This window comes from Buceros rhinoceros, unplaced genomic scaffold, assembly GCF_000710305.1.
Source record: "Buceros rhinoceros silvestris isolate BGI_N320 unplaced genomic scaffold, ASM71030v1 scaffold9, whole genome shotgun sequence".
NCBI lineage: Eukaryota > Metazoa > Chordata > Aves > Bucerotiformes > Bucerotidae > Buceros > Buceros rhinoceros.
In genome coordinates this window covers 91,166-103,768 of record NW_010429551.1, presented here as the reverse complement: position 1 = coordinate 103,768, position 12,603 = coordinate 91,166, and the positions used below count along the sequence as shown (strand labels likewise).

General features: G+C 35.9%; 1 protein-coding gene across 1 annotated transcript in view; it reads right to left on the bottom strand.

Moving 5' to 3' along the window:
- Positions 1-12,603, bottom strand: part of LOC104499190 (dystrophin-like) — a gene marked incomplete at its 3' end in the record, with an annotated part of 127,490 nt that overhangs the window by 66,414 nt on the left and 48,473 nt on the right. Inside the window, exon 4 of the mRNA XM_010142663.1 lies at positions 5,805-5,959. Coding sequence (XP_010140965.1) covers positions 5,805-5,959 — 155 coding nt within the window. The remainder of the gene's footprint in view (positions 1-5,804; positions 5,960-12,603) is intronic.

Here is a 12,603-nt window from a genome sequence, read left to right as displayed (position 1 = left end):
CGCTCTCGTTTTCATCAGAAAGTAATAAACAGCATTTAAAATGCAGTAAATGTGAACAAAGCAGCAAAATCCTATTTCACTAAAAATATAAACCAAGAATAAGGGAAAAAAAAATCAGCTGTCTGAGCAGTAAGGAATGGTCTCCTAGATATTCTGCTTTCACTTTTCATGTTTAATTATTAAGTTGCTCTCAGTATTTAAAGCTGAATGTCTGCAAAATGCCAGCGCTGTCCTTCTTTTTAATTGTCTCTAATGAAGTCATTAACATTAGATTACAGTTAAGAACCAAACCCACTAAACTATCAATCATCAGCTGAATTCATGACGTCTAAAAAAATAACTCAGCAAGCCACTAGTGGGACAGACAGGTTGAGAAAAAGGAAAGAAGTTAATTTAAGAACAACATCACTTTTGTCTTTGAGGGAATTTCGGTTTGTCTGTGGGAGGACTTAGCAGACCTGCAGATGATCTATTGCCCTTCTGGAAGTACGAAAGGTACAGAAGTATCTATTCAAGTCGTGGGAACAATAAGCTTATTCACAGTCATATTAGGAGCTTTAAGAAACATGTCCCTGAAGTCACAAGGATCCATAGATCCTCTTAGTTGAGTACTGTATTACTGATGTTGACTCCCGAAGTAACTCAAGAACTCTTTCCTTTTTGCTACGCAAAAAAGTTTCTCAAAAATCACAAGAATATGTTCACAAAGGTGGAAACGATGAATCACTCCATATTCTGGGTAACATTGCTTTTTCAGCAGCTCATCCTACCAGTATTTTGAAAGCATTGCGTATCCAAGACCATCCTCTCACAAAGCAAACCACAAATTTTCAGTACCCTCAGTTGACTTCTAATCTCGGACCCACATACTGGTGCCAGTATTGCACAAAATGTGCAGTTAGCTGCGAGGAGAACAAAGGTGAAAATGAGAATATAAGCAGCTAAGATGACTTTCAAGGTCTTCTATTTATATGAGCTTCATGTGGCTTTTTTATTTATGTCTTTTTACTTTTTTTCCTTGTGAGGCTGATATTTCATCATTCTTAGGGGCATTAGAATGAAAAAATAACAAACCAATGTTATGTTAGTGCTGATAAGCTTGAGATTATACTTTGTACAGAAGTATTTGTTTGAGAGTAGAATGTTTTTCAAGTAGGCAACCTCTCTTTTATTTTTTATCATAAAAAAATCCCTCTCACCCATATGGTCTTTTCAGAGTACTTGTTCATAGGGGTATGTTAAGGGAATCAGAACCTTGACAGAGGAGTGTTCACACCCTTTCAATAGCCCTTTTTTTGACGGGTGCTATTTTGTTTAAAATAATAGTAACAGGCTGGAACAAAGAAAACAAAAAATATTTTAATCTCTCATCTTTAAAAAAAACCCCCACACCTCTGAGGAAACTTCAAAGATACCCATATTTTCAACACAAAAGCCTTAACATTCTTACATCACAAGCAGCTAATAGAGTTTTTCCTCAGTGTTTGCCAATGGTACTAACTCTGCTAGAGAGTAACTTCTGAGAAGCGTGGAGTGCTGTACTGATGAAGTGAGACAAATCAGTTTCACGAAATTGAAGGGTTCTTGTACCTTTTTGTCTGATGGGAAGGGCGTCAGGACCCCATATAAAATTCAGACTTCTCAGGAGAGTTCAGGATTAAATGCTTTTTTGAAACAAAAGAATAGTCAACAGAGCCATATTGGTTCTTTAGAAAAACACGTTGATGTATAAAATCATTTGCTGCTTAACATAATTTGGGTGTGATACCTGAGACTGTAGAGACTCACTTTAATTCAACGTGAATAATTCTACTAAGTACTTAAGTTCTTACAGAATTAAAACCAAGCAAAGTTCTCAAAGACTACATGACAAATATCTGGACTGTAAATTCTTTAAATAAGGGGCAACAAAAATAAACATGTATTATCAACATCTCTCACAAAACAGAATAATTACCCTACAATTGCAATGTTTTCCAGAAGTCTTTGTAATTTTAAATTAGTATCTTTGTTTAAACTGGTGTAAATAACAAGCTTCAGCACGACTTACTGGTTGTAAAAAAGAAGATATCTACATATCTACTTTCTTGAGCCTAGGCAATTTTATTTTTTAAATAACCCCAATCAATAAATCACCACAACAGGATGATAAAAAGAAAAATTATCATACTATGGTTTCTTTGGGGAGGGGGGGACGAAAAAAATTACATCAGAAAGTGACCTTTGACCATTGTAGTCTTCATCTGAAATCTTCCATTTGCAACGATTTCTTGCTCCCAACCACACGAATGCAGCCCTACAGCCAAGGCAACAACTGCAAGCGCAGATGCGTAAACGAGATTCCATATGAACAAGGTTCCCATGGCCACTTCCGTTTTTAATTTACTTGTTTGGTTGTTCTCAAAGACTGTGTGCCTGCATAAAGAGCTCTAATAGCTATTTACGTGCATGGAATTATATCGATTCTAGGAAAGCAGACCAACCTTCAAAGCAATACGAGAATGGAAGTAAAAGGCTGAGGTTGCTTAAGAACCTGGAAGACAGGAATGTTCTTTAAAGTGAAACATATTGTGGATTTTTTTCTTCTTGACTTCAGCTGTCCAAGCCCAAATGAGCAAATAAGCTCTTCAAAGGTGGCTCCCAGATAGGTCTAGATACTGACACCAACCATGAATATTCAGTTAACTTAACACACTTCATACTCCTGGCTGTTGCTGATGTGTAAATGCAGTTTTTCTCACCCAGAATGCAATCAACTGTAACACAGATGTGAGTACTTCCACAAGTGCCATAAAGCAAAGCAGTACTAGAACAGGTACAATATAGTAAGAAAATCTGACACCAGCTGAACAGTCGAGCTCCTTCTGTGCAGGCAGTAAAATTATACTTTCAAATATTACGTACGGATAAAGTTTGCATTCCAACAATTGTATTTTTATAACAAGCAACCACTGATAAGGAAAGATTTGCTGCTCAAAGACCAAAAATAGATTATGAACTTTCTCAAACTTCTAATTACTGCTATACTATGGATTCACACAAGAAACAGATATGCATCATACTTTTGTACTGTTTAGGTTGTTTTTTTTGGCCATTTGTATTCCATACTGCCCAGCTGACACGCAAAATCAAGGTGTTCGTACAACTGACTGCATTAGAGAATTAACACTATTCTTTGTTATTTGGTTATAAAAATGAACAGTAAGGCAAAGGGTAAACACACAGCAATCAGCTGCACATCTACTTCAGAAAAAACAAAACAAAACCCCCACAAGCTGGCAGATGTTGTCTTAATGACTAAAGTACTTGCTTTGGCTGAACTATTACCAGCAGGCAAAGTGGAGTTTTACTAATCTGGTTCATAGAAAAGGAGGTTTCACATTTTTTACACTGACACTCAATTCTGATATTAATGGTAGATTAGACAAAAAACAGTTCAAAGCAATATAAGGCACCCTTAATTTTTCCTTCTAGAAGCAAACATCCAGAAAATAATTAGTCTGTTTAAATTAACGCTATAGGGAAAAGAAAAAAATATCTTTAGCAGAATATTTCCTCTTGGCACTCAAGACGTGTATAAAGAATGATAAAACTCTTTCTAAAATATTTGAGAGAAAAACAAAGCAAAAAATCCTTCAAAATAACTCTGAAACAATTTGGCATGTAAGTCATCCATGAATGACACCGTCTTCTCTTTCCACAGTGTTGCTTAACAAAAGAAATCAAACTGTTCTTTCAAGACCTCATTCAGGAGCTGCTCCACGAGCAAAAGACCTGGCTACTGCTTTAAACAAACCTGAAAAATCTACAGGTGCAGAAAATCTTCCAAAGAGAAGTCGCTTACTGACTTGATGCCTTAGTACACACGTCTTTTTATCAATGTCTCACAAAACACAGATAGATAGAAATGTGATACAATCCTTAAAGAAGCTTATCAGCTACTGTTTTCAGGATGCTTCTTTTTCAAGTTCCAATATCCTGTGAGGTCTTACAAAAATTATATACTAAAAATTGAACTGGAAAAAAAAAATAGAAAGGTAATGAGGTCATACAATTGAAAAATCAGGAAATTCTGGTTTTACAGTTACCTGCTCAAGCTTAATCCCATCCTTTTGTACTTCTTAATAGGAAATGTCACCTCACTCACCTAAACAGCTCTCTGCTAAGACATAAAACATTTACTACAATAGTTCGTCTAACACATGAGCTGTGAACAAGTCTGTGGGTTCTGTAGAAGTTTTCAAGGAGTGAGCCTTGAAGAATTTGTGCTCTGTGTAAGCCTGGTGCTTGGCTAAGTCCATGCAACAGTGGCAGTTCTCACATCTAGGCAACATCAGACTCACCCGGGTTTGTGCTTGAAGCACTAACGGATTTGAAGATGCGCTCGTAGCTACCATTGCTACTGGAGCACCCACAGACGCTACAGATGTATGCTGGACTTCAGGGTTATGAAGCCATCTCACCAACCAGGGGCGTAGTTCTTCACACAGACATTTCCTCTGGTCCTATCCCTCTTGAACTACTGATTTTACCTACTCGTGGAGAATAGTTTTGAACACTAGACACCCAGCCTTTCTCATGCAGGAAGAAATGTTCCCCCCAGACTGTTTCTCAGATCACAAAAAGTGAAACATTTTCTCTCAAAAATATGGCTACTGTTGATAAGGCGAAAATGGCTATTTCTATAATAGGAGAAAAACAAGCAGATATTAACTGAATGTTTATGCTAATTTCACAGTTTATTTATTGCTCTTGTTAAAAAAAACCAACTTTTAAATTATTACGTGGCTTTCTTTTAGTGGACATCAATAGCATCTCTTATCTCATTTGAACATGATCTTAAGTCAGTGGCAAGTCTGCTTCAGAAAAAATGCTGTTAAAGTTACTCATTCATATGAATATCAACTTCATAAAAAAAAGTGGGAATAAATCTCTGTAGACATTGGTGGTTTAACTAACTGCCATTTTGCAATCCCCGTATTTAATGAATTTTATGAAATCCTAAATTCTCCTTAATTTATTGTATATTTAACTAGACTGAATTTTCTAGCCTCATTCATAGACTTTAATTAAAAACTTTTAAAAATCTAATTCAGTTCTAGTTTCAGTTATAAGCTATAAAACTTAATCCAAGATACTGATTGAAACAACTTTGATTTAATTCTTAAGTATCTCATCTAATGTGCGATGATTTAAAACTCTTTTACTACTATAAAGTATTTTTTTGTTATGCAATAAGTTCTGATCTTACAGATTGCATATTGGATGGTTCACAATTTGATGACAAGCTGCAGAAATTGCTTTCAGTAAGGAATTGGTATCTAAACCAAACACAGCAAGAATGTGAAATGTAATCAAGTATGTGATCAAGGATCTATTAAAAACTTTCTTGACTAGAGATTTGCTTCAAAGGCACAGGATAACATTTGTACTTTGAACCTGTTTCAATAGGATATGTCTGTCATTTTTCAGCTTCAGATTTTGACTCAAAATCACTATAGTGATTGTGATGTGGAGATTAGTACCAAGAAATATGAAACACTAAATTTTAAATATTCAAAATATAACCTATAACTTAAGTTACAGCAGAGGAAAATTGGCAGGAGGCAAAATTTTATTTGAAATAATTAAATAACATTCCAAAGTAATATTTCCAAAAAACATAACAGAAGTCATCATTCTTTCCTTTCTCACTACAATCATGCCATTTTCAAAAGTTACATCTTCTATAACCTCCAGCCAAAGCTGGACAATGAATGTTAATGAAGTTCAACAATAAATCTAATTGCAGGATTTTATCCTACCTTTTATTAATGGCAGCCCACGTTGCATTAATGTTGTCTGTCATCAGTTCTACTTTTCTGGTGTCATCTGCTGAATAATCGCGGAGCAGCTTAAGTGCCATGTCATTTGCTACATCTACATTTATTTGCCATTGTCGTATTTCTTTTGAAAATTGCTGTAGTAAAAAGACAAAGAAAAAGAATGAACCTCAGTTCACCGTAGAATTATCACACACATTGTATGATTATTAGAGGAGATGAACAACTTATACTATCGATATAAAGACACATGATAAAGGACTTCCTCAGATTTACTTGTAACTAAGGTCAAAGTCTTTCTAAATGTTTAAATTCCTTTAGTCATATGAATATAGAATTACTTCTAATCTCTGAAAGGACCAAGCAACCAAATCCTAAATGCCAGCTAAAACTTGGCAGCTCAAATTGATAAACACCAATTAGAATGTTGATTATTTTATTCTGAGACACAAATAGATGGATGAATTCTTATGCATTCTGCAAACTATCACTATTTATTATGTTGAATTACACTGAAATGCAAAATATAGGGAAATAATAGGTTCTGTCTAATATCCTTTTTTTTACTGTGAAATAATACTGACATTTGGACAATTAATACCTGTGCATTCATTTTTTTTAAGATTAGTTTTAGGAAATTGTTTATGTAATTAGTGCCATCTACTGGAAGAGCCCAAAATCTGCGATACAGCAAAATATTACTGGTAAACCTATCAATATTTTATAATGCTAATTTATGTTTCTTAGTATTAAGAGAGCTTTGTAAATCCTGGCCAATTTCTTTTTTCCCCTTCCCTTTCCTTTCCTCTTTCTACTCTCCTCTATTTTTTCCTCCTCTCCTCTTCCCTCTCCGCTACACCTGGGCCAGCCATCTCACTGCAGAAGCAAGCCAGGAATCCAGAACACTCGTTCAGCCAGCAACCAGTTTCCATGTATCAATCTTGTTAATCTTCTTCCCAGAGCAAATCTCCATAGAAATGCACTGAAGTTGCATATTTAACCCACAATGCCTAACAACAAAACTAAAGAGCAAAAATAATTGATGGTCTACTTTTGTACTAGGAAAAGACTACAGCTAGCCAATCAAAGGGAGAATGCAAGTAGAAATAAAGTTTTTTATTTGTAAGTGCAAACAGTAAGTTGCATGTAAATATTAGAAGCTATGGACAAAAACTAAACAGTAAGGTTTGACTGTCTTAATGGCTGTGCTTTCGTATAGAAATCAGGATACGTCTGTGAAGAAAAACTAGTTTTCTCCTTCATTCTCCCAAAACAGGAATCCTTTTGAAATCTTGTTTTGACTCAGATAAAGAATTGGCTACACAAAGCTAAACTTAAACATGTAATCCCTGATTAAAGAGTCTAAACACCAACTAAAAATAAAGAATTTTTTAATATTTTGCATGCTTATGTTTTCATCTCAGAAACCCCGTAAATTGATTTTTATTAAGATTAGGACTGAAATGTACACGATCTTTGCATAAACTCCATGTGGAATCTTGGTGGGTTTTGATTTTTCCCGAAATCCCTTACTGTTAAAAAGCTGCTTCAACACCTCTAGGTCCTCTCCATGATTTGAAACCGACAACATGTATTTTCAATCTTTCTTGTGTTACTTCTTCTTGAGAGAGCAGATCAACCAATTACCATACAGCAGATCATCTCAGGTACCAAAAGAGCAACCTGATTATCTGCTTTGAACAAGGGATCCTATTTCTCTACCAATCAAACATTAGGAGGAGGCTACTAACCCTCACTCCCCAAAACCATCTGAACATGTTATGGTTAAGCTCACTTAAGCTGAAGCTGCCTCAGAAAATTTTTTAAACTCATTCGCCTGTGTTAAGTATGGAGATGTAGTCAGGAAAGGTGACAATTTTGTGGAAGAGTACTACCATTCCTTTGAGGAAGATAGAGGGAGATGGTTGGTTTTTTAGAAAAAGCCTGCCAGTTTGACCTCCTTTCTGTCAAAATCATATCCAATAACTCTAAATGTTAATATTTACACAAATGTAATGAAATAGATAAACCAAATAAATAAATATATTCCACGGTAATTATCATTTCAATTTTGTAGACCTTTTATAGCAAGTATGTATTCTAATTTAGGTCTGTTCATCTTTGTTATACTCTACCTTTCTTTTTGTTTAAAATTATGCATGCAAACAGCTGCTTTTTTACTGCCAAAGGATCACAGCAGACCGACTATTCACTGTATTACATAGAAAAGTTACCATAACATTTTGTCTGTACTGCAAATTAATGGCCTGCAAATTTTACTTTGAAAATAAGTTCTCTCTGTCCAGTTCCATGTGAACAAAAATGACCTGATGAAATCTTCCAATCCCAGCTTTGTAATAAAAATACAGAAAGATCCATTACAAAGTTGTTTCCAAAAGGGTTGTTCTCACCATTAACTTCAACATTAATCCATTAACTTCCTGACATTACAATACTAGCTCATCACTCAGGAAGGAAATGATGAACATAGAGAGCTTTGCCGGCAGAAACAATTTGTATTTTCTACTTTATTGTAAATTGATACATAATTTTTCAACAACTTTTCAGAGAACATGCCTTGCTTCAACTTTGCTCTATGCTCAGACACTGAGAACAAAGGGTTGTGGTAAATGTTTTAGTTGTTTGTCCTGCCAGAGGCCCATTAATTCCTACCTTACAAATAAATATTTTAGAAGTAAATTCTTTGCATTATTTTTTTTCCTATATATTTGTAGGTGTCATTTATCTTTTGGATACTTAAGAACACATTTGGTTATTTTTTTTTTTATAAGGAAAATACTTCATTACCTTAATTTCATTTTGACATTTTTTTAAAGCATTCTCTTTGTTTTGTCTGTGTCATCACTGGAATTTGCTGAGTTTATAAAAAGTCTTCAAGAATCAACACTGTGCTTTTATCACATTACTTCGCTATACATTTATTTTTAATTTTTAATTAGAAGTTGATGTTATTAGGAAGAAAGTCTGTGTGATTAAGGATCCTTGATTAAAAACAACAAAGGAAATCAGAGCTGGGCTTTTTTCTGTCCCAGGACTGCCCAGTGGAGCAAAACAAATTATGCGGAGAGTTCAAATACAGCAAAATGTACGTACAACTTCATCCAGTTCTGAGCATGTAAATTCCCACACTGAGCAAGTGTAGGTGTCACAAATGTGGAGAACCAGGATGTTTTTCTGTTCTTTTTTCTATATAGCTATAGCATGTTCTATTTATATACTTAAAGAATTATATTTTTTTATATCAAGGAATTCTATTTCAGTGTTTGCATCATAATCGATGACATTAATTAATTGTTAATTGTTTTACTAAAATCAAAGCCGTTCACTGTCAGCCCGAAATTGTGAGACTGTGCTTCATCCTATATTGTTACACAGGGAGTGGCAAAAGAGTTCCTAGTAAGGTGTGCCCCTTCGAGAAGATGAGAGAGGCAAGCAAGATAGCCTCAGTCTTATCCACAAATCCAGGGCATAACGTTCTCCCCCAGGTTATGCCAGTGGAAGGTTGTCTGTCCTTGTCCTCTTGAGTCCCAAGAGAGCAGGGAATGTAATCAGGCTGCTCTTTAATTTCTTATTTAGATGAACAAGAAATAGATGGTCAATGAACTACAAGAGGGAAACGTGGTCCCCATCCTTCTTCCTCTTCACTTTGGCCATCCCAGCTAAACTGCTTAGACGGAGAAGAGATGCCTCAGTAGCTCTTACCAAAGCAAGGAGCCAAAGAGTGAAGAGGCAATCCTAGCAGGTTTATTTTTTGAACGTAAGCTAGGTATCATATTAAGAAGAGATTAGTTTTGCACTAGCTTGTCTTCAGATGACTCGGGGGCAAAAAGGCACTGAAGTGACTGTGTACTATTTATACATCTGTAACCCTCAGCCAGCTGAGTTAACCATCTGCAGTCATCACTTAAGAAACAATACCAGGGCTTTTATGGGTAAAGACTCTCACTGGCCAGAATGCCACGTTCTGATTCTCTGTACCTAACCCGAGTACACAGAATTTAGTTCTCAAATATCAAACTAAAAGCATTGAATGAAAAGATATGCTTTAAACCTCAGTAAATTAGCTATGAATTAACTTCTGGTTCAAAGGAATAATATTTTTAATCATCACCTGTATTACACCTGATTATTTTTAAATGTCAGAAAAAAATCTGTCAAAATCTATGAAGTTACAGATATTTTTGGTTTTTTTTTTTAATGCTGGCATAGTAAAAATATGAATAATCAAAAGCCCGGTATTGCTGATCACCATTTACTCATGTATGAGGCTGTAGTAACAGAAAGGCATTAGCATAAGCACTATTAGAAGTTCACTTAGAGGAAAGGGGAACTTTGGCACTGACGTAGCTGTCTGTAGGCAGACCTATAATGTTTAATAAACAAACCAAAAGAACTTGGTGGCTACTTTCTCAAGCCAAGCTGTATTGAGACAAAAGCTAACAAAATGAATATGTCTGAAGAATTTATTTAAGACTCACACTGACCTCTCTCTTTCATCAGTGTGACAGCAGGCCAAAGGACAGCAAACTTATTCTACATATTCAGGGGACAACATCAAAATATGTGTGTTCAGCATAGAAGCCTGGAAAGCATTTATCTTGAGGACTCGATGTATTTCCAGGTCCTTACATTTAGATAATACTATACAGCCACTAGACTCAAAGACATTTTTCATTTTCCTTAGAATTCATGACTCCTCATCTCAAGTACGAACAACATGGCTGACACTGTCACGTCTGAGAAGCTTTCGTGAGGGATTTGACACAATGGGAATTACTGCCAGATGAAGATAATGCTTCTACAAAGACTGTCACAAAATAAAGAGGAGAGGAGAGGGGAAAAGAAAAAAAAAAAAAGGAGTAAGTAAAAGACCACACTCCATCCCACTGCCATTCTCTAAGCCAAGAGTGAGTTTCATCCAGACTCGAGGGAGAAATGCTAGGCAAACCAAACAAGTGAAAGTGAACCCCCCCAGACCAGCAGAGCTTGTTAATGCACATATCATCCCAAGGGCACAGCTAATTAACATGGACTAGCAGTGACACTGAAACTGTAATTATAGACTGATGTTTGCAACTTAACACATCACATTGATTCCAGACTAGGATGGGAATAGCTGAAGAGCCAAGTCCAACTCCAAGATAGTCCAAGTGCTTCATCTCTTTCAAAGAAGGAGTGAAAAGAAACCGCGGGGATCCTTTCAAAAACTCTCTTTATACCTAGAGATACATTCTGTGAATAAGAACACCTTCTTGGGGGCTGGAGGAGAAGGGCGTATTCTTCTTCCTCTCCTTGGAGAATGTTGATCCCCAAACCCCACAATTTTTTCAAAAAGCATACCCTCTTAGTTGAACCTCACCTAAACCTCATATATTTTTGTAAAAAAGTGAACATAAAATCCATTTTTAAAACAGTATTTTCAATTAATTTCCTAGTTAAGTACATTGTTTTTGTGACATAAGACAATCCAACGCAATGACGTAAGACTGTTTGCTCAGAACTAAGGGGGTTTTTTGTTGATTGAGTCTTTGCAGAGCCATTGACTTTGTTGAAGATTTTTTTTAAAAAAAAATAACCTAAATTCTGGGCAGAAGCCAGAACTCTGTCTCTGCAGAAAGACAGTGACAAATGGGAGTCCTCTACGCTGAATGACAGTAGTATACATAATCTATAACTCTTTCCATTACATTAGTGAGTGATTGCCCTTGTTTACCATAAGCCACTCTTCCCAAGAAATGACCCTTACGGTATAAACTTAAATGAGAAAACTTAACCATACCTCAGCCCAAAACCAATTCACTTCAGGAAAAAAAAAAAAAAGAAACAAACAAAAAAAAAGGGTTAGCAAAAATGCCCAAGAAATTTTGTATTTAATTCTACTTATGGTAGTAATACACGTACTTTCTCTGGCGTTAAAACTGCTTGATGAGGACCTCACCCACTGTTCTTTACAGCAGTTCATTACCATTCATTTGTGCAAATAAGACTGTTCTAAGTCTGCAAATAGGTGAGGGATTAAAAAAAAAAAAATCTGGTGGGCAGGAGAGGAGAACATATCAGAAAATATTTGTGTAACTATTCTCCCAGATAACTAAAATGTAACGTTCCATTAAGGCGGAGGCAGGACTCGCTTTACGAGGCTGATCAGTTGGTTGGTTTCAACCTTGTTTTTCCCCGACCAGAAAATGAGATATTATTAATCTGAAACAGCTGTTCTCAAAATTTATTCATGAAGCACGTCACCACAGTATGCGTATTTCCATAACAAGAGACTTAAAAACCGATGCAACAGGGTGTATTTGCATTGCTACTTGAGGTATAACTCAGCTGCTCAGGTTAACTGATGGGCACATTTTAGCCTCCAGAATGTGACAACACGTGCTAAAACCCCAAGAGCAGCCATTTCCGTTAATAACTCCACCAAAGCTGAATTGAGTGAGATTACCCTGTGGCAAATCTAAAATGCTTGATTTCCATGTAGTTTGTTACGGTTCTTTTTGCCCTTTTTTTTCCTTAGCTACTTCCAGACAACCTATACAGCTTTATTATCGATGCAGACAGACATACGGACACTACAGGATTTCCCAGTGCGCAGTGCCAGTGCAGCTGAGCTTGTTGTACAGCAGAGATGGGCTGAAAAGATAAGTATTCCTCCTTCAAGATCAGCCAGCTATTTGTTACGACTGATGCATTAAAACTAATTTCATTTAAGGATTATGTGACACCCATTTTAGACTTTGTAAGTTAATTTCTTTCTATC